This window comes from Sarcophilus harrisii, chromosome 2 (assembly GCF_902635505.1).
Source record: "Sarcophilus harrisii chromosome 2, mSarHar1.11, whole genome shotgun sequence".
Classification (NCBI taxonomy): Eukaryota; Metazoa; Chordata; class Mammalia; order Dasyuromorphia; family Dasyuridae; genus Sarcophilus; species Sarcophilus harrisii.
The window spans coordinates 424,816,359-424,842,980 of record NC_045427.1 but is presented as its reverse complement, the minus strand read 5'-3'; the positions used below and the strand labels follow the sequence as shown (position 1 = coordinate 424,842,980).

Sequence of the window (26,622 nt, the reverse complement as noted above, 5' to 3'; positions counted from 1 at the left end):
TTTGTAGGGTTGGGCAGCATTCATCAAGTGAAAATAAAATAGGTACAATTCAACAGGTTTGTGTATATAAACATATGTATGTTTACAGACGTCCTCATACACAGAATGGGTGGAGCACAAAAGGGACTAGACAATCTTCTTTCTCTAATATAGCTATGAGATAAACTGGCTAATGTTCTAATCCAATCCAATTAGGGAGGTGGAGTAGGTGGTGATTTCTTAAGGGGATATGCTGAAGATAGGGTTATCCAAATTAAAATCCCTAAGGAACTGATCTGAGCTATCATAAATTTCTAAGTACACACCTCACATGAAGTCAATGTGCTTCAGAAGCAGAAAACTGGGGGAGAAATAAGAATTCATATATATCTACAATTTAAATAAAATGTACTAAGAATACTCTAATTTTATAGTATTTATCACTGCTTGCTCCATATTAATATGTATAATATATAATGCATATATTTTATATATACATATGTATATATATGAAGGTCCATGGATGGAGTTCTAATATTTCAAGCAAACCTACCCTTATGCACACATATCACAAAAATTATATGAGGTAAAAGAGAGTATAAGATTTTAAATCAACAGCTGGGGGAGTACAGACTTTAGAGGTCATCATCATATTTTATCTCCTCCTTTTATAGAAAAAAGCTAAGTGGCCCAACAGATTTGCCAAGTCTGGAGTCAAGAAGAATTAAATTCAAATTGCTCCTAAAACATATGACACTAGGCAAGTCACATAACCTCTGTTTGCCTTAGTTTCCTCAGAACCAATTTTCAGGACTGAGGTTAAAATGATATGCTATTTATAAAAACAAAAACAAAACAGCACTGTGTCTAGTACACAGTAAGCACTATAAAATATGATGATGATAATGGCAATGACAACAGTGGGGTCCCAAATAAGTGAAGTAATTTGATCAAGATTACTCAGGTTTCCTGATTCCAATTCTAATATTCTTTCCACTATATCATAGTGCTTCAGTTCCAAGACAAACCCCACAGCAATGACAAATTCTGATTCTCACACCTGCTTACAAAAACTTCCAACTCCCACACTAAAACACTTTATTGCCACTATTATTTCCAGGCTTTAACACACACCTATGCTCAATTCTAACTGCTCTTTGTTACATATTCTAGGACTTTGTCAACTCCTTTGCCACTGCTAAAGTTCATCTATCTCAATGAAGCAATCAATTCACTGTCATTTCAAGATGATCTACTAACAGTAAGGTTTAAAAAGGGAATCTTCCTGGCATTGATAGTACTGGTACCTCTTCTGCTTCCAGTCCTTTGGCCTCCCAACCTGCTGACCATTCTGAAACCATTAAATAAATCCCAAGATGTTAGTTAAGAGAAATATAAGAGCTTGAAATTGATTCAATTAAGTGATTTCAGTACTTTCCTGAGACTTCACCAGTCTCTTGAGAGAGAGTCATCTACTTAACTAGCTATTTCATTTACTAGGTTAGAGGAAAACAATAAAAGTTTAGAAACTTGTTGGCCAATATGCTGTTCCTTCAACTCCATCTTCTAGGGACCATTCAAGATCACATAAATAATAAGAAAAGGATCATGGAATCACAACTCTCCAGACTCATAACTTGTTTTTCTTCCTTCTCTCAGTGATTAGTCACAGTGACTTTCTACTGACCATGAATGGCATTCCAACTCCTATATCTGTGTTTCTGCATTACTATTCTCAGGCCTAGAATATATTTCCTGCCCACTTCTATCCCATAGATTCCCCTTCTTCCTTAAAGATGATACTTAAGTACTATCTTTTACATGAAGGTTTTTTTATCCCTTTAATTACTAACTACCTTGTATTTAACTAATTTATATTATTCTTCATATACTTGAAGTGTCCTTGTTGTCTCCTCTGTTAAAATGTCTTCTAAGTAAGATTTTTTTTTATTTGTTGTATTTGCATTCTCAGTGCCTCAATACCTGACCCATAGTGGGCATTCAATCAGTGTTGACTGACTGATTGAGAAGTAGAAGGAGCCATGAATTCCTCTTACTCCTTCATTTTATAGATAAGGAACTGAAAGCCACAGGGATTATAAGGGAAGCTGTAATTGTGACAGTATATATGAAACCTTTATTTCTGCTTTTGAATTCTTGGAATATATATCCAAGACTAGAATCTCTGAGTCAAAAGGCATGGACATTTTTGACAATTTAAAAAAGTATAATTCAAACTGTTTTCCAGAATGGTTGTACCAATTAACAGCTTATTGGTAATGTTTTTAAAACACTTTTTTGGCCACAGTTTTAGGTTAACACCACTGAACTTGCCATATGTGGAATTTGAAATTTTATTCAGACAGAAGAAAAAGTGGTGATAAGAGGCCATGCTAGTCCTTTATTTGACTTCCTGGAGGAGGAAGTTTGCTCCTAAAAGGACAAAAAATAACTATGGGTTGCTTTAGAATAGGGCCGTCTGGAAATTAGAGAAATTATTAAGAAACAGATGTAGAGCCATAGGGATTCTATCTCCTAGACATATCTACTAATTGTGGATGAGAAAGAGGTCAGGGAAACATTTAGAATGAATTAATAAAGTAAGTTATAAGAACTCAGAAGAAGCCAAATACCTAGAACTTCGGAGACAAAATTGCATAGTTCTTACCTTTATAAGATCATATCTGGAATGTTAAGTCAGTTTTTGAAGATTTTAACACTCTGGACTATATCCAGAAATAGGCAACAAGGAACAGGTACAAAATTTGAAAATATATCACAAGTCATAAGTAACTGAGAATCATTAGTATAGAAAAGAGGAGACTTAGAATGGCCAGAATCACTATCGTCAGATAGATGAAAGGCTATTGCATGGAAGTACACGTCAGCTTTCTGTATCCAAAGAAGAAAGCTAAAACTAATGAGTGACAGTTCCAGGGGAAAAGACTTTGGTCCAATGCAAAGATTTTCAGAGAAACTCTTGAGAGATCATCTACCCTAACACATTTGGACAAGAAGCCTTTCTACAATGTATCTAACAGTGGTCATTCTTCTTTTTCTTGAAGGTTTGTAATATGGTAAAACTCTCTAACATCCATGGTAACTTATTCCACTTTTGGATAGTTCTCCTTGCTATTAAGTTTTTCCTTTTATAAAGATGAAATTTGAAGGAAAAAAAAGACAAAATTCAACTTTTCATAACTTTTGCCTATATTGCCTATATTGCCTATTATCTGGGAAGAAACTACTATAAAAAGAGGTACAGGTACTCCAATCAACTCATCAATGAATCACCATTCACAGGGCAGGCATCTGGCTGAAATGACAAGGGACTCTGAGGGAGACACAGGACAAATGTGCACAATCTTGACCACCATCTCCCATCAAACCCTGATGGAGACAGCCTAAGACCCTGTATCTAAGAGCCTTTGTAATAGCAATGCTTCTGGCCATGATGCTGAAAATAGCCCTTTTGGAGTTGTAGCTGGGCAATCATTCCATAGGAATCATAGACAAAACTAAAGAAGACCCAGAAAATGAATTTATCATCAATAGCATTGATATTGTCAAGTAGTTTAATATAAGAAACTGATTTAATTTTATCAGTGTAAATGACATTGAAAGAGAAATATCAGTAACATGTTTTCCTACTGCAGCCCAAGGATCATCTGAGCTAAAGCTGAAATCTTCCATTTAGACCTTATCTCCCTGCAATAGAATGTGAGTTGCACAATACTTTAAACATAGTAAGTATATAATCAATGCTTTATTCATTCATTCTTTTAAGTAGAGTAAATTTTAATCTATTTTCTCAATCTTTTAAATCATGTGTTTATTGCTTTAGAGCTGAAATGGCTCAGATGCTACTTAGTTTGACCAACTTGTTTTACAGATGAGGAAATGAAGTCAGTGGATTGTTAAGTGACTTGCCCAGAATCATAAAGTTAGTAAATATCTGTTTCAGAATTTAAATCACAAAGCTTCTGACTCTAGGTCCAGTACCTTACCAATTATACAAACTGCCTCTAATAAAAATACTTTAAAATGGCTGTTTTTCTTTTCCAGGCTGTCTATCCTTATTTCATTTCATTCTCTCATGGTTCAATTTGAAGCTCTTCACCACTATAGTTGTCCTTTTCTTGATGAATTTTGGTATATCGAGGGTCTCCCTAAAATATAATATCCCCAACTTGACACAATAATCCATATATAGTGTGACTGATAAAAATAAAATATATTGTCATTTATCTGGACAACACTGTGGCTCCCTTAATCCAGACTAAGATTTCATGAGCTTTTTCAATAATCACATAATACAAAAGGCTTCCCTAAAACTTTCAATTTGGGGGGATTCTTTTTGGTTTTGGGTTTTGGGTTTTGTTTTTTTCAAGGTATGCTAATAAAAGATCATTCTTATCTGAGCTGCTCACTTTCTTATAGATGAAATTAATCTGCTTGAGCTTCAGAAGCACCGGTGGTATACAGGTAATGTTTCACTAAACAAAAATTTAAGTTTATTTGTTTCTCTGTGTTTTTTATTTAACAAAATAGAAAGAATCCTAGATTTGGTTTTGTTTGTGGTGGGCTTTTTTGCAAATGCAGTATTATCTGCCTCCACAATCTTATGCTTGCAAAGTTAGTATTTTGAAACTTGATAGAAGTAATAAACAACATGGAGCTGAGCACAGATCCCTGGGATACTCATCTTTCCTAGTTGAAACTCAGTCTTATAGTACAAAAATTATCTGTGCATTAAAAGGGAAAAACAAAGCTGGGAAAAAATCTTTACAGTCAGTGTTTCTGGAAAAGGTCTCATATCTAAAATATATAAAGAACTGTGTCAAATTTATAAGAACACAAATCTGCTTTACTGCATGATCTTCTAATCTACATCTTTTCCTTCTCACAAGAAAACTATGAGACTTGCGTTATTTGCTGAACCTTATAGCTAAACTAGTAACTATAGCATTTCCTTAATTTGCCACCTGGGTAACAATGTCCAAAATTATTTTTTAATAACCTCATCCTTGTCTAAATTTCATTAACCATCTTGATATTATAATATTCTAGAATTGGGCTAGGAATTGAAGACAAAGTCCACAGACTTTTAGTTTGCAAAATTCATTCTCTTGCAGTTTTGAAAATTCAATTTTCTTCAGTCTTGCAATACCTCTTTGGTCCTCCATGATCTTTCAAAGTTAGTTCTAGTAATCAGCTATATTTAGATATTCTGAGTTCTTTAGATATTCTGAGATATATTTCATCTGGGTCTAATGACTTGACTTCATCAAGGGCTGCTTGAAGCACTCATACCTCCTCCCTCCTTATGCTACATTTCAATTCACTATTGGCCATATTCTCTATAGTTTTATAGCCCAAACATTATTTTCTTACAGAGAATATAAAAACAAAATAATACTAAGAAGTTACTCATTCTCTCTGTTGTTTATTGTAATTATCCCATCTAATCTGAGAAGTTGTTTCATCATTCATTCTCTTTTCTCTCAAATAGTATTTTAAAAAAAACAAAAAAGAAATTTTTTATTATTCTTAGTTTTCCTTATTATCTCAGTTTATGCAGTGCTTTAACTAGTATAAGCATGTACCTATTCTTTATTAATTCTCCTTACTTCTATCTTTTATACATGTTTTGTTTGATTCAACTGCTTGATGAGTTTCCTATGCATCCACATCAGTTTCTTTAGGTTACTTCTCTATTTTATCAGAATTGTTTCTTTTTATATCTTCAAATTTTAATTCCTGAGAACTTTCTACCTCTATCCACCCCCTCCTTCATTCCACCATCAACTGGAAATTAGGGATTCATGGCAAACTGTGATACAATTTCATTTCCTTTTCTATCCTGAGTTACAATGTGAAGTAATCTTCCAAAGCTGACATAATTTCTATTTCATGAAAACAATTTCTCCTTATATTTTGAAAAATACCAGAAAGAATGACCTTCCTATTGTTTCCTTTAACTTTTAAAATTATATTTAAAGCAAAGCTATTATTAGCTTCTTTTCTTTTGGCAGAGCCCACTCTAGCAGACACTGAATAATTGGAGTCTCTTATCACTCCATGGATATCACATAATGACTGAGTAAAGTTTGTGATTTGTTTCAACTTATCTATTGCCTCTTCCTATTCAGGAGTTCCACAGTATACTCTATTACTAAGATGAAAATAGGTTCTGCTTCCATTGATCTTCACTCATTCTCTACCACATTACACTTTTCTGATTCCTAGATTTCTTCAATGAGTATGTCATTTTACCATTCAATGCATAAAACTGAACTAATGATTCTCTTGGATCTTCTTAAGCACTGAGATTCTATAAATCATCTAATTTTGTTCCATCTAAGTCATTATCATTTGTGTATCCAATAGGTATACTTATTTCAAATTTAACTGAATTAAGTCAGAATGTAAAAGATTTATTTCAATTGCTTTTGGCTTGTTTCTTTATTCTACTTTGTCGGGTTTTTAATTTTTTTTTCTTTTGTCTACATAGTGCCAAACAATTAATATTGCTTTCTTTTTCTTTAAAAAACAAACAAACATTTCAACTACCATTTTCTCCCATGGGTAACTGATAGGTTTGGTTAAAGTATAGCACTAATGAGACCAAGGTGGTGGATCTAATTTCCCCCCATGGACTATATTTTTCTACCAGAAACCAAGCCTTCAGCTCTAGTCAGCCATCAGCAAAAGAGTATATAACTGATCATAAGAGGAACTAAGCAAGAAGTAATAGAGATGTTTTAGTGCAAACTCATCCATTCCCCTATGTGTACATCATGAATTAATGAACTCATGTGAAGATGATGGAAAACAGAATTGCAGGACTGAAGAAAACTGAATTTTCAAAACTAAAAAAAATGAAGTCTGCAAACCATAAAACCATGATTTTTAACTTCAATTCCTGGCTTAATCCCAATACATATTAATTAATAATGAGATGGTCAGTGAATATTCAGAAAAGGATGTAGTTGCTGGAGGAGAAGGGGGCCGTGCAGTGTTTGAAGCAATAGCAAAATACTGGATAACACTATCACAATTCCGAAAGAGCTTGAAAGGCTAAAATGTGGGACTTAATAAGATAGCATTTAATAAGGATAAATTCAAAGTTGTATATTTGGTTTCAAAATATGAATTTCACAAACACAAGATTAGGAAATTTTGTTTAGATTGTCATTCCTTCCTCAAAGTCTCCTCAAACCTGAAAATTTTAGAGGACTTCAAGCTCATGCTGAAACTGTATTATAATGTGGCAATCTAAAAAAAGCTCATGAAATCTTAGTCTGCATACTCAGTATTCAGTGAATATTGTCTTCATGTATGATTATCTTCAGGTGTTGTAATGTAGACAAAACTTCAATATTTTGTTCATTAAATTATATAATCCTCTTATCCATAGCCAGAGGCAGTTATGTGGCTGTGATTTCTATAAAAAATATAAGGATTCTAATTATACATTATACATATAAAATGAAAATCCTTATTGTGTACACAATATTGTGGGAGGATACTAAGTCTAACTAATATATAGTATCTGTCCTCAAGAAATTTAAAAAGGGAGAATAAAATCTCAATAACAATCTCAACAACAAAGATCTCAAAGTAACAAATCGTTACAATATTGAATATTATATAAGTGAATTGTAGGTTAACAAAACTAAAATCAAATCTTTCTTAACTTCTCCAGATCCTTTCACATGATTTTTAAAAGTAGAACGCTATATTGTTAACAAAAATATATTTTTTGTGTTTTGTTTTTTCCAAAAACAAAAAAAAAAAAAAAAGTAGAAGAGACAAGAATGTCCCCATGACATCCCTTAATCACTGTGAGCAAAAACAAAACAAAACAAAAAAAAAGTGTTGTGAGCAAAAATTCATTGTCCATTTCCTTATCTTTAAAAAGGCCCTTCCATGACAGAGAACAATCTCTGGCCTCTCCCAGGAAGCTTAGTCATTCGGAAGAATGCAATGGAGCCACACGAATCCCATACTTTCCGGATCACTCACCTTTTACTATTAATTCTGCATAATTAGATACTCCAGAGCCACCGTCAGAGCGAATGACACATCGGTACTTGCTGATGCTCCTCTGAGATGTGTCGGCCACACTAACTGTAGCTGAAAACCTTCGGTGGTTGACCACTCGGGTGACCATAAGAGCAGTATCTCTCCCATTCCATTGCTACCAGAAAAAAGAGAAATCATGTTAAGGACTTATATGTGTCTTCCTAAATATGAATTGATTCCCTTCTCACTCCCTTGGATCTAAAACCAGACAGTCATTTCTACACCTACTCTTTGGCCTGTGAAAATGGGGCTGATTTTTATAGTCATATTTACTCTACTACTATATGGTACACTTTACTAAGTGAATTCTGGCAGATATCTTAGCATAAGAGAACATGTATCCTAATGGTTTAGGGATGAAGGTAAAGGCTCAAATATCTCTATAGTTTCACTCCAAGGCTGGACTGATTTGCTTTGTGAGCTGAGGTCAATCTTTTAACCCTTCTATTAGTTTTCTTCATCTGCAAAACTGAGATAACAGACTTTACCACTGATATTGCAGGTGTGAACAAAGCATAAAGGTAAGCCAGTAAAAGGCTATCCTTATCTAGGCTTCTCACTTTCTTGTAGCTGAAATTAACCTGCTCGAGCTCCAGAAGCATTGGTATACAGAGGTAATGCTTCACTGAACAAAAATCTAAGATTTTTTTTATTTGTTTCTCTATTTGTTTTTTATTTGGCTAACAAAGTGGAAAGAATCTTGGGTTTAGAGTCAGGGGGCCTAGACCCTGACACTTGTTTCTGTATGAACTCCACTCAAATTATTCCCTTTCTCTTGGCCTCAGTTTTTTTGTCTATAAAATCCTCATCTGTGAAATGAGAGGCTTGGATTCAATGATCTCTCAAGTCCCTCCCAACATAAATCTGTGGTGTTGCCTTTATCTATTCTATCTTCCAAGATTATATCGAACCTTTATAGAATTCCAGATTAATTCTCTATTGCAATATAAAGAAAACATTTTATGGTATTTTTTCCCAATGAAAAAAATAGAATTTTTTTTAAACTTTTCTTTAAGTTCTGTTTTACACTAAGGAAAGCATTCTGGGCATCATATTCTAGGAAGGGCATTGACAAGCTGGTGATCATTCTGAGAAGGGAACTAGAAATCGTGTCATATGAGGATGGATTGAAAGAATTAAGAACGGCTATTGAGAAGGCTTAAGCTGTACACTGATGGTTGTCTTCAATAATGTGAAAGGCTCTCTCTTTGAGGAAGGTTTAGATTGTCTTGATAGGCTCTAGAAGGAAGAACTATTAACAACTAAGGTACTTTAGGGGGAGACAGATTTTGTTTCTGTAAAGGTAAGAGTGAACAATCAGAGCTATCTAACAATAAAATGGATAACCTTGATAAGTTGTGAGATCTAGATCTCTGAATGTGTTCAAGCAGTTTGGCTAGCCTCTTATCTTGAATATTGTAAAGTTCATCTGATTCAATTTAAGATATATGTTTCCAAGGCCAGATAGTAATTAATCTGTTACTTTTAATGAACCAATATTTCATTTAGAAGAAGGTTTTCTCTTACTCTTTCTATAAATTTACATTTCTCTTTAGCAAGCTCTATTTATATATCAATAAGTATGTGCCTGGGAATGGTCATTTATTTTAGCATCAGCAGAGAAAACCAAATTTCCCACATGGAACAAATGGGTAATGAAATGACATTCCTCTTCATGATTTGCTTTAAGTCCTGATCAGTGATATTTAGTTTTCAGTTTAATAAATACAGCCTCAAGAAGAGCCAGATAGAATTCAGTGAGTTTGTGTAAAATATTCTCATTTTCTATGACAGGTTTTCCATCCAATGGGCTTTTTCTAAATAGAGATTAAAGAGCAGCATTCCATATATCTATTCCCTTTCTTTTAAAAACTGGATAATTAAATGCTAGTTCATAAAAGGTCCAATTAGCCAAGTTTCCTATAGTCAATCAATAAGTCTACTGTGTGTCAGGGATCTAGATAAATACTAAGTGTGCAAACACAAAAATGAAACGGTAGCTACCTTTAGGAAGGTTACAATCTAGTTCATGTATATCACTGAGACTTGGGCAACAATGAATTAGAAAAGGCTTCATCATCAGGAGATTGGCTTTTGGCTGAATGTGCCCAAGTTGAGAGTTGGAAGTGCCAAGTATAAAGAAAGTACCAATGCTGGAATGCTGTAGAGCTATCCAGCGCATATGCAAGCAAATTATCTAAAACTTCAGCGGTCCAATAAAGCAGGAGGGAATGAGGAGGTGCCATAGGTTATGGAAGATAAAATCAAAGTCAAGATTCTAGGTGGTCAGTAAAAATTGATCAGGACCCACAGAAATCAGCCTGAGAATAATAAAGGGTCAAGGATCCAAATAGGGAATTTGAAAAAAAATAATATTAAGAATGAAGGTCAAAAGAGTTGGGCACCACATGCTTAGGATGTAAAGTAACTGGTTATAAGGAATTATGCTTGTTATAGAAGTGAAAAAGTGATGGATTTAATGTCAGAAGGCATGGGTTTGACTCACAGTTACTTAAGTGAATTTGGACATGTTATTTAACTTCTCTGTTTATTCACCTAGAAAAAAAAACTTCTGACCTCCCTTAGAGTTTAAAATTTATGATGCTATAATCTCTACAGCCATGCTGATATACTGTAAAGAACATAGGACTCAGCCAAGAAGGTAGGTTCAATTCTTGATGGTACCACTGACCCTGATCAGATTATAGAGAGAAAACTGTGTGAAGGAGGAAGAAAGGTGTTTACCTGGAGCCAGAGTTTGTCATGTTGGGACCACTTTCCCCCAGCTATACACTGGAATGTTGCATTCTGTCCCACATTCACTTCAACATTTTGGAGTCGCAGGAAATGAGGTGCTTTTCCTATGATGGAAATGAAATATTAATTGGGTGGGTTCATTAGCAGTTCTGTTCTCCTTAGGCCCTGATCTGGAGGAAAAGGCTCATAACCTAGGTAAGTTCCAAGGTTCTTTCCCTGTAGAGAGTTAAGATGCTTATTCTGCATGAGGCAGTGAACTTAGATCTATGGGCCAAGTCTATGAAATATTAGGCTGAAAAAATGTTCATTTTAGTGAGGAGGGAAGTTTTTACAGATGGATGTCACTGAGATTGCTGTTTAAGATGTTCTCTACCCCAAGAACAACAAAGGTCCTATAATTTAGGTTGGAATTTTGATGAAGGTGGGACAACCCATTAATGAATCCCCTCAGCAGAATAAAAACAGTCCTAAATCTACTTATTCACTGTTGACATATACAGGACGTCACAAAGATCCTAGTTCAGTTTTAATAGCTTAAAATTTTAAACTTTAACGGCTCAAAATTACACTAAGATACCCTTTATCATCCCCTCAGAAGACAGGGGTGCAGCCAAACCGCAAATGCTGCCATGTTGATGGATATGTTAGTAATCTGAAAATTCAGAGACCCTAAAAGTCACATAATGTTGATGAACTGGAGAATGCTTTTTTATATACCAAAAAAAAAAAATTCTACTGAAATATTTTCCACATTTCCTAATCAAATCCTTGTTACTGTAGTACCAAAGAATTTCAAGTCAATAATGCAAAACTTGTCAATAAGTATTATAACATAATATAACAAAATGAGAAGCATAACCAGCCTATACATTGGGTATGGGTCCTTTAGATAATCTATAACAATTAGGCAACTATTACAATAAAGATAATCCCTCAGGACTTCAGTAGACTGTCAATTTAAGCCTCGTAATTGTCCTCCCAACCTGTATATCCTGTTATTCTCTAAGTCACTGGAATTTTACCTTGCAGTGGCTCCTATGAATGAGGCTGACCAATGCTTACTGCACATTTGGGGCAAAATGCCCCAAAGTGAGTGACATTTTAAACTCACTCTACAAACATCAGTACAGCATTTGAAGACATATCATTCTGCCCTTTATCTTGCTCTCTGGACTTGTCAGCACCCAGCAGGTAATGAAATAAAATTGAAAAAAGAGACTTGTTTAGCAAAAGTCCTACCAGTTCATGGAACAATAGGAAATTTACCAAGATAATGTGATAGAAAATAAAAAAATAAGGAAGCGCCTAAAAGTCAGTGAAAAGATGGAAATGGTGAAACTGTGAAGAAAACTTCTCTGACATTTACCCAGTGGTTATTACTGATGCAGCCCTGTTTTTAATAGTTAAAGCTGAGAAATGACAACCCTCAGAGGGCAACCAGAGTTACGATACACATAGGGCTACATGAAAATGTTAAATGGTCTATAAAATATAAGCGAAAGGTTTGAGTTTATAAGAGAAAATCATTTTGTCTGCTGTGGTTTTAAGTATCACATCTGTCTCTTGGTTACTTTTTTTAAAATATGAGGCAAAAGCATAATGCTATTAACCTTAGCACCAATCAATACAGGACATGGGGTGACTGGGCCACTAAAGGCCATGTAACTTTGGGAATATTTAACAGAAGCACTTATTGATAAAGTCTTGGCATATCTTAATAGAGAAATAGCTCTGAAGATCAGAAATGGGAAATTAAAAGGTCTGGGAACGTGAGGAAAATAAAAAGTTCTCAATACATTTAAATATTTAACAGCCCATGAGAGAAGTTTCTAATTTGTGCATTAATATTAAGTGTAAGAATGTGTGTGCATGTGTATGGCTGAGAAACAGACAAATAGAGACAGACTGACAGAGACAGGGTGGGGGGGCGGGGGGAAGTGTTTGTAACAGAGAGAGAAAGGGCGAATGTATATGTACGCCTATGGAGAGGGGTATGGAGATAGAGAGAAAAATACAGAGACAGAGACAAAGAATGAGAGAGCAAGAATTTTTGTGTTGGAAAGTTGAAGAAGATGGGTGGAAACCAATATCCACTCAGAGCAAAATAATATACAGACATAATTTTATTTCCCAAGCAATTTGGGATCCTAACCACAGTCCACTGAGACTGACTGTCAGCATCACTGAAATTGGCCTACACATTTAAGTTTTGTTGTCCTATTGGCACAGTCCTTCCAGCTTGCAATGCATCTAGGATGCATTCTCCCATTTGTGATATGCCCTCATTTGCAACAACAGATTTGTTTTTCTCAATGCTGTTCATGTTTCATTGAAATTCAGCAGGTATAATTTCTGTCCAAGGTCAAGTTTTCTCTAGATTGTTTGCCATATAAAAGAATTTTATTTGTAGATGAGCAAGAAAGGAAAAAGACAAAAAAGGGGGTAAAAGAGAAAGGAGAAAATCCCTTTTCCATTTTTCTCAAGGGTTTCATGGCTCTCAGAACTTGAGAATCTGCAGGTTTGGTGAATTATTGAAGTACTACTTCTTATTTCTACTGTTCTCCAAGCACTGTAATCTCTTTGAATTCATTATAGAATTGGCTGTAGGAAGACAGAGAGCTCAGTCTCTGCTTACTAGTAGCATCACAAATTCCAGGAGGGAGCAATATCAGTGTATAGCAAGCTTGTTTTAATAGCTCCTCTCCCCAACCTTCAACAAGGAAATCCCATAAAGGTATAGGAGGATACTTAGGTTTATACTGGACACAAACCCCTTATTCTAAATCTCAGGAAGGGATTTCAATTGGAGGAGTTCAGGTACTACTATAGATATATTATCAAGGTTTCCATTTTAGGTTTCTATTGTTTTGTCAAAAGGTATGAAAATTGCAGGCACCATCATAGTAGCCTTTCATTTTTCTGAATTTTATGTGTAAGCCTAAGTGGTACTTTAATGAGGTGGCTTTGCATTATACAGGCACTCAGATAAAATCATGTTTTCCCTAGTTACAGCTCATAACCTATTTGCAGGGCAACTGCCTCATGATCATTCCACTACTATGGAATCCAGTTCTTTACCACTGGAAAGGAAGCTGAGATTCTCGTTAAGGTCAATTGCACACTTACTTTGCCAAAGTATTGATTCTACCTACCCCTCAGGTCAGCATTCTATCATTGACCTTTCTCAGAGGGGAGAAGGCATCTATTATAGCTACTGAATCTACTCTTAGCCTTGTGTGTGCTGGGCCACTTTAAAAAGCTGATGAAACCTACAAACTCCTCAAAATGAGTTTGAAAATGCACAAAATTAAAATCACAGGATTACAAAGGAAGTCAATGTAATGAAATAAAGATGTAATTTTTCCCTTCCAAGTTCTCTCTTGAAATCCTTTTGAACCTCTTAGATCTCTGGTTAAGAACCCCTGAACTAGAAAAAAAAACTGATTAAACTTATTTCAATAAGCATTTACTGACCACTACTAAATATCTATTAAAGATGTTTTATCAATCATCAACTAAATAGCTAATCATCTACAATGTCATCCAGTAAGCATATGGCACCATGCTTACAAAAACAAAAAGAAACTGTTCCAGACCTCCTATTCTATTAGGAGAAAGCCATTAGTAGTACTTGGTACTCAGACTTCACACTACTGTTGCCCTGGCTATGTCTAAGATTCATTCCCACAGAGAGGTTCAAGCCGATCACCGGCAAATCACAGCAATACGGAATTTGCTTCTGTTCATTATTACATAAGGGCTTTTGTGGGGTAAAGGAAGAATACAAGGAGATCCTAGAAAACAGACATGAAATGTGGCAGATACTTGCAGCATGGCACAGACATATAGTGAACATAGCATATGTCCCTGATCCTATAGAATCGTCTTTCACAGATACATAAAAGTCCCTAGCCTGTAGGGCACTGCTAGGATCCATTCAAATGCCAGGCGAGAAACCAATAACTGGAACAGAATTGTATGAAATACAAACAGGATGAACAGAGAGCATTAACCCTCTATAATAAGAGTCAATGATGACACATCTTACACATCTTTCAGAATGCCTCCAATGAACTGATGAGTAGATTTAAAATTATTTTCCAAGAATTAATAGCTCAAGGTTCCTTTTCCCTGTGAGTGAACATCCAGTTCATTCCCTAAGTGTTTTTGGTGGGGAATTTTTTCTCTTTCTGAAACAATTATTTGTGATTCTATCCAGAGCCCTTTAATTCTTCTACTTCAGTGCTCTGAATCACACTAATAAACAATCAGGGTTTTCTATTCCCTTAATAATGGAGTCAGATTTGAATGGAGATGTTTTGGCACTATCTGCAGATTCATATAGGGCTTGCCTATTGCACAGCCTAGCAAAATGAGGGACTTATTTTGGGTTGATTGCCTTGGGTACAGAAGTATTTTCAAAGAATAAAGAAGAAAAGAATTTTTTTAAATGTTTGTAAACTAGGTGATTGGGAGACCAGCTGAACTGGTTCATGTGAAATTTAGCCCATGTTATCATGAAAATGAAAAACTACAGGGTCATAGACACCCAGCTGGAAAAAGGTTATCCATTCCAACCAAACTCAGTTCTGCAGACAAGGAAACTGAGACCCAGAGAAGTTAACTGATTTAGCTATGATTGGAAAGGTATGAATGTTAGAGCTAGGATTCTTGCTATTGGATCAAGGTACTTACGACACGGATGAGCAAGGACTCGAACTTCGTCCACTGCTATGTAGCCAGGATGACCTTTCAAAGACACAGACTCAAATATAACCTGAAAGATACAGGAAAAAAAAACATGTTCTCATAAACAGCAGTGGGCAATCATATAGGGTTACTCCTTCCCCCATGCCTCTACAACTTTTTTCTCTTTTTTTTAGGTCGAGACTTATTATTTCTTATGTCTTTTATAGAAACTCCATACACCAATGCAGACTGACAACTCATTTGTAATTTAGCATCTCAGCTGTCTGAAGGGAGTAAGTGACATTTCCAAAGTCACACAGCTAGTATGGATGTGAACCTATTTACAACAAACTTGCTAGTGAATATTACTTTCTTCTATTCTATTAACTTTTTTTGAGTTTTTCTAGTATTCAGATTAGTTATAACAACCAAGCAGAGAGATTATGGTATGATTAGATATAGGGACTTGATCACAAACCCCAGATTTTGTCTTGGATTTTCTCAGGCAGAAAAAGTAAACTCTGCTGATCAGAATGAACACTGAAAAAGTATCATCTACCCTAACAGTGATTGCAGAGATATTTTGTCTAAATGAAAAAGCTAAGTCAAACCATGAGTCTTGAGCCTTCATGGTGGTTCACATGAAGCCTCCAGAAGACTTATTTCCTAAAATCCAACTTGACTATATTTCTAGAAGGAAAAGCTGCCTTTCAAAATGAGTCTTCAGGCTAAAAGAGAACTCAAGTGATTAGCCTTCTTAAAGGTCAGAGATTTTTCATAGTTATGTTTTTGAATTCTCAGTACCTGAAGAGTGCCTTTCATACAGCAAGAATTTAATATCTAATTTGCTTTAATGGAATAGAAACTGTCCTTGTCATAGGGTCCTAAGTGCATCAGAGGCAGAAAGACACTTCAGGGCATCTCAACCAAGACCCCCATTTTATAGAAGAGAATATTGAAGTCTACAAACATTCAAATGATTTGCTTAAGATTGAAGAGGCAAGGTTGGGAAACAAACTCTGTACTTGACTTGCTTTTGCCCTATATGCCAAAGGTCAATGACAAAGGGGCACTTTAACATGTTAGAAAGAAAACTCCTCAGATTCACAAATCCTACCTAAATAAGATATATCTTCCCTGAAGTGAAAAATCACATAAAACCAACTGTAAGCTGCCAACACAGAATTACTGACTTAGAACAATTAAGAAAAATTAGAAAAGAGCTAAAATACTATGTAGTCCATTCCCCTCAACTTAAAGAACCTGAGGTCCAAAGAGGGGGGAAGTTAGTTGTCCAAAATTATATGGGAAGAAAGAGCAAGAACATGCAAGCAAAAGAGCAAACAGGAGAGAGAAAGAGAGAGGGGACAGGAGGGAGAGAGAGAGTGGAAGAGAAATGGGGGTGGAGAGAGAGGAAAGACAGAGAGGAAAAGAGGGAAGGAAAGAGATAGAGGGAGAAAGAGAGAAGGAAAGAGAGGGAAGAAGAAGGGAAGAAGGGAGAAAGAGAGAAAGGGAGAGAAAAGGGATGCAGTGGGGGAGGGAGGGAAAAAAGAGAGAAAAAGATGGAGAAGAAGAAGAGGAGAAGGAGGGAGAGAAAAAGGGAGAGTGGGAAAGAAGGAAGAAAAGAAAGGGAGGGAGAGACAGAGATAGTGAGAGAGAGTGCAAGTGAGGGACTGAGAGACAGACAGAGACAAACAGAGTTAGAGACAAACAGAGAAAGACAAAGAGAGAAGTTTTCTACTTTCTATTCCAGTGCATATTCCCCTAAATACTAGAGAGAAGCAAGGACAAAGTATCTGTGGGTCTAAGTTGTATCTAACTTAGTAGGACATAAACTAAATGATTTACCTCAGAATTTCTCATTGGTATGGCAAAATAGAACAATCTGAAGTCGATATGTCATAAATTGTACCCTTATCAGGAGAATATACCCCCAGCCATGAAGACACTGCTACCTATATCTCCGTGCTATAAGTAGAAAGATTTTTCCTTTTGGCATTATTAGGTTTTCCATTTTTGACTCTTGTCTCAGAAGTGCATTACTGAATTGCACATTTGGAAAAGATTCTGGGAAGATGTAGGATTAAGTTAGAAAACTCCAGGTTCTCTAGATTTCCTCTACAAACAAGAGAAAAAAGCACCTTGGAGTGAATGTATAGTGGCAGAAATAAAGAAGAGTTGGAGAAGAATAGTGGTTCTCCTGAGAAGATCAGAATAGTTCCTAAGAAAGACCCCAAGACCAAGGTTCAGCCTGAATGAAGTGTAAACACCTCCAAGCTATCTCCTCTGAAATAACTAGGAACAAGCCTTGATAGTTGGATTAGGAGGTAGGCTCAGAATCAGACACAGGAATTTTCACCTCCTGGACAATGTGGCATCTGAGTGAGAGAAAATTGGTGAAATTTCTGAGAATAAAGGACACTAAGCCCCACTACTACAAAAATGCAGTGCTGGGTGAGAAGGAACCAGCACATACCTGATGAATGCAAAATCAGTGGGGAGGGGGAGGTTGCTGGCTGGGGATACTTTCAGGAAAGTAGAGCTAGAAGAGGCTCTCCAAGGTAACTTGGAGGAGGAAAGCAGTACAATGCTTGGGCCTAGGACAAAGGTCAAACAAACAAATAAATAAAAGTAAGAAGGATCTGAGGCCAAAGACATCATCCCTCATGAGCCAGGTCTAGAAGTGATTATAATAACAAGGTGCTAAACTTTGTTTTCAAATGAGCAGGCAAAGGGGAAAGAGCCCACCCACACATAGTTACTATGAAAAAACCAGGCTTCATCTTCAGAAGAGAATTTTGGAGCAAAAAAAAAAAAAAAAAAAAAAAAAAGTCCCTCCTATCCCTAAAGTAATATCAAATGGCCATCTGACCAAAAAGAATTTTAAAAATCAAATAAGAGGGGCAGTGAGGTGGCATAGTGGATAAAGCACCAGCCCTGAAGTCAGGCGGACCTGAATTCAATTCTGGTCTCAGGCACTTAACATTTCCTAGCTGTGTGACTCTGGGCAAGTCACTTAACCCCAATTGCCTCTAATTTTTTTTAAATTAATAAAAATCAAATAAAAGAGATTGAAGGGGAAATTTTTTTAATAAGAACAATCCAAGAAAAGCAAGAAAATTATAAAAAGAAAGTCAACCAACTGGAAAAGAAAATTTAGAATCTTAAAGAAGAAAACAACTCCTTAACGACTATAATTGGGTAAGGGAAGCCAATAATATTATGAGACCAAGAAATAATAAAACAAAAGAAAAAGAAGAAAAAGTGAAACCTTAGAAAAACAACTTATCTAGAGAACAAATCAAGAAGAGAAAACATAAAGAAAATAGAAATATCTGAAAGCCAAGATAAAAAAAAGAATCTCAATATAATAATACAGGAAATAAAGAAAAGTGTCCTGAAACTTTAGAACAAAAGGGGAAAGTAGAAATAGAAAAAAAATTCACCAATCATCATCTAAAGAGATCCTAGGCTGAAAACCTACAGGAATATCATGACAAAATTCTGAAACTTCTAGTTAAGGAGAAAATATAATAAACAACAATGAAAAAAAACTTCAAATATGGTGGAGCCGTCACTAAAATTATATAACACCTAGCAGCAGCTATACTAAAAGAGCAAGGGTTTTGGAACACTATATTTCAAAGAGCAAAAAAAGTGGGGTTGCAACCAAAAATATCACACCTGGCAAAGTACTATCCTGAATGAAAAAGTACATTGAATGAATTGATAGACTTTCAGGGTTTTCTTACAAATAGACCAGAACTTAAAAAAAAAAAAAAAAAAAAAGACTGGGATAGAGCTATGATGTGATTCTAAAAAGTAAAACAGTATAAGAAAAGGTAAAATATAATTATCCCATACAAATGATAAGCAATAGGAAGAGGAATTAATACAGAGGAATTAAATGAGGGAAGGGACTGATAGTTGTGGAACCCTACTCACAAATAAAATGGGTATAAAAGTTTTCTAAATTCAGAAAGAAACAAGAGGGCAAGATTATAGGGAAGAATGGGATAAGGGTTCCTGGAGGGAGATAAGGAATAAAAGAGCAAGGTAGCTGGTAAAAGTAAAAACAAAAAAAAAAGTAAAACAAATAAGTAAAGAGGAACACTTTTTTCCTTTTTGGTTGTATTTTTCTTATGTAGCATGATAAATATGGAAACAGGTATAGAAGAATTGTACATGTTTAATATATATTGGATTACTTGCTGTCTAGGGGAAGGAGTGAGGGAAGGGAAGGAAAAAATCTGGAATAAGATTTTTCAAGGGTGAATGTTGAAAACTATGCCTATATTTTGAAAATAAAAAGCTATTATTATTTTTAAAAAGGAGAATAGAAATAGGGTGAGAACAATAGTGAGGAAAATAGGAAGGAGGAAAATATTTAAGTATTTATAGTTTAGAATTTGAATGGAATGAATTTACCCATAAAAGGAAACTGAGAGCACATTAAACATTTCCTTCTTTTGAGAGGAGAAGGAAAGAGACAAAGTAAAAAGTAGACCACAAGGAACAAAAGAAAATTTACAACGAAGCAAAAAAAAAAAAAAAAAAAAAAAAAAAAAAAAGATGAATAGCTTTGAAAAGATTGTGTAGTATTTATTATACAGATTTTCTTGAAATGGAAATTTATTGCTTTAAACTGAATCCTCTCTCATGTTTTGATTGTGTACATGACAGTGTTTTTTTTTTCTTATTTTCTATTTAATATTAATTTATTTAGGTATTAATTTAAAAAATAAAAAAATAACTTAAAAAATAAATTGCACATCTAATAATGGAAGATGGTCCTATATTTCTTGCTTGTCAATGAGTTAAAAATGAATTATAAAGTATTTACAATGAGCCAGCCTCTGTGCTAAACACTGGAAGTAGAGAGAAAAGCAAAAACAGCTGCTGTCTCTAAGGAGTTCATATTTTAATTGAGGAGACAACAGGTAAATAATTAATACATAGAAAATACCAACAGAGAAGATGAGATGGAATCTCAAGTGGGAGGTGCTAACAGCTGAAGAAAGGGGATCTGTGAGAGGATGCCTGAAGAAGGGGGATCTAAGCTAATTTTGGAGGAAGCCTGAAAAGTTAAGAGGTAGAAACCAAAAGAGAGAACACCTAAAAGTGTGAGAATCAGAGCAAAAGTACTGAGACAGGAGATGAGATGTCATATGAGAGAAATTATAAATAATTCAAGCTGGCTGAATTTTAAATTATATGAAATGAGGTAAAGTATAAGAAAACTGGAAAAACTAGGAAGCAATCAAGTTGTAAAAGGCTTTATATGACAAAAGGAAAATTTTATAGTTGATTGTTGAAGGTAATTAGGTGTCATAGTAAATAGAACCCTGTGGGTAGAATTGGGAAGATTCATCTTCCTGTGTTCAAATATGGCCTCAGACACTAGCTATGTGATCCTGGTCAACTCCCTTGACCCTGTTTGCCTCCATTTCCTCATCTATAAACTGAGTTAGAGAAGGAAATGGCAAAACACTCCAAAACCTTCTGAAAACATTTTAATAATGCCATAAAACAATTCCTAAAGTAGCAGAACCCACAAAAGGATGGGGTGAAATAATTTTATAGCTAAAAACAATTTAGAAAGAAGGTTGGCAGGAAAGGTCTGGCCACATCTGGGTAAGAGTGAAGCATAGTGTAGCACAGACTGCATCAAACACAGCCGCAGTTGCAGCAAGCCAGGAGAAGGTCTTGGGAGTCAATGAATTAAGAGCAACAATATCTGATTCCAAAATTCTCAGCCACACATGGTAAAGGGGACAAGCAAAAGAAGATCAAAAGAAGATAACAGGGATCTCTCTGCTGACAATGAGGAAGGACTGTTGCTTTACCTATACTCGTTCTCTGGTCACAGTCCTGGGAAGTAATCCCAAGGTGAGGTAGATTAGACGCCAGAATTTGTGAAGCAGAGACCCTTGTCATAGTTCCAGAGTAGAAAAGAATGCTTGTGGTCACTTGTAGACCAGAGCATAGGCCAGAAAATCCCTAGATCCTTAGATAATAACTTCTTTGAAGAAGTGAAAATTTATAGACCTCTTGAATATCTCTGAAAATAACTGCCCCAAACCCTGAGGTTGGCTTCTCCCTAGAAATAGATCACCATTTTTAGCAAAGAGCTAAAAATCAAGAAATAGACTGGGAAAATAAGTAAACAATTGAAATTTTTTTCTGACAATATAAAGTTATTATAGTAACAAGGAAAATCAAAACACACAACCAGAAGAAGGTAACAAAATCAAAGTTTCTACATTCAAAATTCCAAGGAAAACATGAATGAAGAGCTCAAAGAGGATTTTGAAAACGTAGGAAGAGAGGTAAAAGAAAAATTGGGAAGGGAAATGAGAATGATGCAAGAAAATCATGAAAAAAGGGAGTCAACAGCTTGGTAAAGAAGAAATAAAAAATAGAAAATAAAATAATACATAAAAATAAGTTTTGAAAAGGCCAATGAGAGGGGAAGAATTCCTTAAAAAGAAGAATTGGCCAAACAGGAAAAAAAGGCACAAAAATTCACTTTAGAAAAAACTCCTTAAAAAGTAAAATTAGTCAAATAGAAAAGGAGGTACAAAAGCTCACAGAAGAAAATAAGTCCTTAAAAATGGAATTGGGTAAATAGAAATTAATGATTTTATAAGAAATCAAAAAACAATAAAACAAAACCAAAAGAATGAAAAAAATAGAAGACAATTTGAAATACCTCATTGGAAAAACAACTAATCTGGAAAATAGATCCTGGAAAGATAATTTTAAAATTACTAGGTTAACAGAAAATCATAGAGCCTGAATGTCATCTTTTAAGAAATTATAAAAAACGATTTAAAAAGACAATTGCCCTGATATTCTAGAATAAGAGATCAAGATAGAAATTGAAAGAATCCACAGATCTTCTCTCAGAAGAGATCCCAAAATGAAAACTGTCAGGAATATTATAGTCAAATTCCAGAGCTTCCAGATCAAAGAGAGAATATTGCAAGCAGCCAGAAACAATTCAAGGATCAAGAAGCCATAATCAAGATAACACTAAATTTAGCAGCTTTTACATTAAAGAATCAGAGAGCTTGAAATATGATGTTCCAGAGGAAAAGGAGCCAGGATTAAAATCAAGAATTACCTAACCTGCAAAATTGAATATACTCTGTTCAGAGGAAAAAAATGGATATTCAATGAAATAGAAAACTTTCAAGCATTCTTGATAAAAAAAAAAAAAAAAAAAAAAGACCAGAGGCAATAAAAAGATTTTTACTTTTAAATACAAGACTCAAGAGAAACACAAAAAAAGGTAAACAGGAAAAGGAAATCATAAGGAACAAGATAAGATTAAACTGTTTACGTCCCTACATGAGGATGATAACTGTAACATAAGAACTTTCTCATTATTAGGGTTTTTTAAAAGGAATATAGATAGATAGACAGGCAGACAGAGATAAATAGATAGAGGGCACAGATGTGAGCTGAATATGTAGGGATGTTATTTTTTTTAAATAAAATAAGGAGTAAGAGGAATGTATTGGGAGAAAAGGAAAAGAGAGTAGAATGGGGTAAATTATGCCATGAAAAAGTTTTTACAATGAATGAAGTGGGAAATGGGGGAGGTGGGAGGAGTAAATGAACCTTACTCTTATGAGAAATGACTAAGAGAGAGAATAACATACACATTCAACTGGGTATAGAAATACCTTACCCTACAGGAAAGTAGGAGAGAAATGGCATACAAGAAGAGGGGAGGGTGATGGAAAAGAGGGCAGATTGGGAAAAGGAGTAGTCAGAAGCAAAACACTTTTGAGGAGGAACAGGGAGAAAGGAGGGAAAGAATAGAATAAATGGGTGTGGGGGGGGAATAGGAAGGATGGAAGTGTAATTGACAAAAATTTTTGAAGCAAGTTTTTCTGATAAAGTCCCTATTTCTCACAAATATAGAGAACTGAGTCAAATTTACAAAAATAAGAGCATTCACCAATTGATAAATGATCAAAAGATATGGACAGTTTTCACATGAAAAAAATACTCTATTGATTGAAAAATGCAAATTAAAACAATTCATAGCTATTAGGTTGGCTAATTAATATAACAAAAGGAAAATGATGCAATGTTAGTGGAGTTGATTCAACTGATTCAACCATTCTGTAGAGCAATTTGGAACTATTCCCAAAGGCTATAAAACTATGAGTGCCCCTTGACCTAGTAATACCACTACTAGTTTTGTATCCCAAAATGGATTTTTTTTAAAAGAAAAGGAAAAAAATTGTAACAGGTCTTTTCTGCCAGCAAACAATTGGAAACTGAAGAAATACTCATCAGTTGGGGAATGGATGAACAAATTACTCGATGTAATTATGATGAAATGCTTTTATGCTGTAAGAAATGATGAGCAGGATACTCTAAGAAAAACCTGGAAAGACTTCCCTGAGCTGATGTAAAGTGAAATATACTATATGCAAACAGTAGCAATATTGTAAGATGATCAGCTATGAATGATTTCTCTAATATTCTTAATGATCCAAGACAACCTGAAGGACTTAAGATGAAAATTCCGATCTATCCCCACAGAAAGAACTAATAATGTCTCAATACAGGTTGAAACATACTTTTCTTACTTTATTTTTCTTGGGGTCTTTTTGTCTGTTTTCTTTTACAATATGACTAATATGAAAATGTTTTTCATAACTACAAATGTACAACCTATATCTAATTGCTTGCCTTCTCATTGAATTTTAAAAACAAATGTTCAAATATTATTTTTGCTGGAGACAATAAAATACTAAATTAATTTTGTTTTTTAAAGGATTATCTATGCATCTCAAAGAGAAAGGACTTGCCCAGAAAGGGTCAGATCCAGTACCTGATTCCAGATTCTCCAACTGTGGAGGCATTGGCTATCTATTCACTTTTGGTTGTTGCCTTTCAACTTTTTCATGATCTCCTGCTGTGAATCTCATCATTCCTGGTTCTGAAGCATATTGCCTTTCAATCAGAATGCTTCATGGAAAGAGTAAACTGTAAATGTATAGAGTAGGGAAGAAGATGCAGGCAAGGTCTGAAGAAATGAATGGATATAAGAAGCCTGATGTGAATCGGAACTGAAAATAGCAGCTCTCCTGAGAGCTTTAGTCTGAAACAATGCCTAACTGCCAATTTCTCCAATCCTTCTACAAATTTTAAATAGAAAACATCTATTTCCCATAAGATTAAAAGAAAACAAAGTAAAATCTAGGTAATTTTAAAAATGTGTGCTTTGAAGCTTTAGGGCCGATGAGATAGTCAAGGTCCTGCACCTTAAGACAGAGGAGGGACATAATAATTATGTTGTAGTATTTGACATACACAAAATATTCTTTGTTCACAAATACTATCTCCCTGAAAAACTAGATTCTCTTAGCATCCCAGTTTTATGGGGGACACAAGATAATGAGATAATAATATACTAGCTGTGAAAATACTTTGAAGAAAGTTTAAAAAAAACTTTGATAGGTTAAAAAAAAAGCCAGATATAAGTGAACAATAACAAATATTTGATCATGGATATCATAAAAAGACAACAGAGTTCAGGGTTGGGACAAGCCAGTTCTATGCTTTAGGAAAATTATTTTTTTAATAGAGTGTGGACTGTATTCAAGAGAAACTTGAAGCTAATATAATAATTTGGGCAAGAGCTGATGAAAGCTTGAAGTTGGTTAGGCATAATGACAAGAAATGTTTGCTTGTGATTTTGAATGAGCTTCAAAGGTTTGAAACCACATAGCAAATACAGGTGACTTCTCAATCAAAAAGTAATGATATAACATACCTTTGTAGGTCACATGAAAATAATGAAAGCTAATCAAGACAAGTAACAGAAAAATGATACAGCAGAATGAGCACTGGATTTAGAGTTTGAGAAGCTGGGTTCAAATTCAACTCACCTGTATGTGAATTTGGGCAAATCGTTTAACTTGACTGAACCTTTTCCCTCACCTGAAAAATTAAGAATTTGGCTTTAATGACCTCAAAGACCTCTTCTAACTGATTTTATGATGACTTCAATTTCGACTGAGCAACACTTTTAAGATTCTAGTTCCTACCATACTTTTGAAAACTGACTATGAGTATTTACATTTTGTCATTCAGCACTCATCAAATACCTACACGGCTTTATGCTAGATGCCAAGAGGTCCTCCAAAGTTTAAATAAGAATTTCTGTTGTTAGAGATTATACTCTTTTGGGGGATTAAAACACCAACACAGAGTATTAGTATTCATAATATTATGTTACAAACACATATGAGAGTTACAGAACAAAGTGGTATTGAGGTCAGGAACACTAGTGACCAAAGGGATCCAGGAAAACTTGCCAGAAGAAGACGACCTATGATTTGGGCTTTAAAGGATGGGTAGGGATTGTACAGGTGAAAATAGGAAGAGAGGACTCCCAGACATAGAGCAAAAGGTTTTCAGTGTATGACCAGCTTTCAAATTATAACAATCCTCATCTCTCTGCATTGAGAGGAAAGCCATTCTCTGAGTACTTCTAAAAAGGCAAAGGAATACAGAATTAAATAACATTCAAAATTTGAAGGGACCTTAGACAACATCTAGTCCAACCCCTATCTGAAAAAATGGAATCTCTTATGACAAGTTTGATAAATGGTTATCCTGTCTCAATTTGAAGACAAAAAGTCAACTAATTACTTCCTTGGGGAGCCAGCTCTATTGCTGGATATTTCTAATGACTGTGTGTAATTCTGAATGAAATAAGGTTCAAAAACTCAAGTTCTTAGACTGAACTAAGATCCACCATCCTATAAATTTACTAAAATTTGGCTCTGGTTCAGCCATCCAAGACCAAATTGATCATGTAACCTTTCATCCACAAAACAAGCCCTCACATGTTAGAAGACAAGTGTGCACTAATAGTTCCCCGAGTCTTCTTTATTCTCGGTCCTTTATCTTAGCCACCAATGACAATCTCAATTTTTTTCACCATTATGGCCACCTTTCTTCAAATGAATATTAGCTTGCCAAGATACTTTCCAAAAACAGGCCTCTAGATCTGAGATTTCTAGATATGATCTGATGGGGAATGATGTAATACAGTTAAAGAATACTGAACGTTGAGTC

General features: G+C 34.9%; 1 protein-coding gene across 9 annotated transcripts in view; it reads right to left on the bottom strand.

The window, feature by feature from the left end:
• The window catches only part of PTPRT (protein tyrosine phosphatase receptor type T), a 1,282,972-nt gene that overhangs the window by 761,198 nt on the left and 495,152 nt on the right, over nucleotides 1-26,622 (bottom strand). For all 9 annotated transcript variants that reach the window (XM_031953982.1, XM_031953984.1, XM_031953985.1 and 6 more), the window contains 3 exons: nucleotides 15,520-15,601; nucleotides 10,813-10,928; nucleotides 8,008-8,182 (listed from right to left, as the gene is read on the bottom strand). In XM_031953982.1, coding sequence (XP_031809842.1) covers nucleotides 8,008-8,182; nucleotides 10,813-10,928; nucleotides 15,520-15,601 — 373 coding nt within the window. The remainder of the gene's footprint in view (nucleotides 1-8,007; nucleotides 8,183-10,812; nucleotides 10,929-15,519; nucleotides 15,602-26,622) is intronic.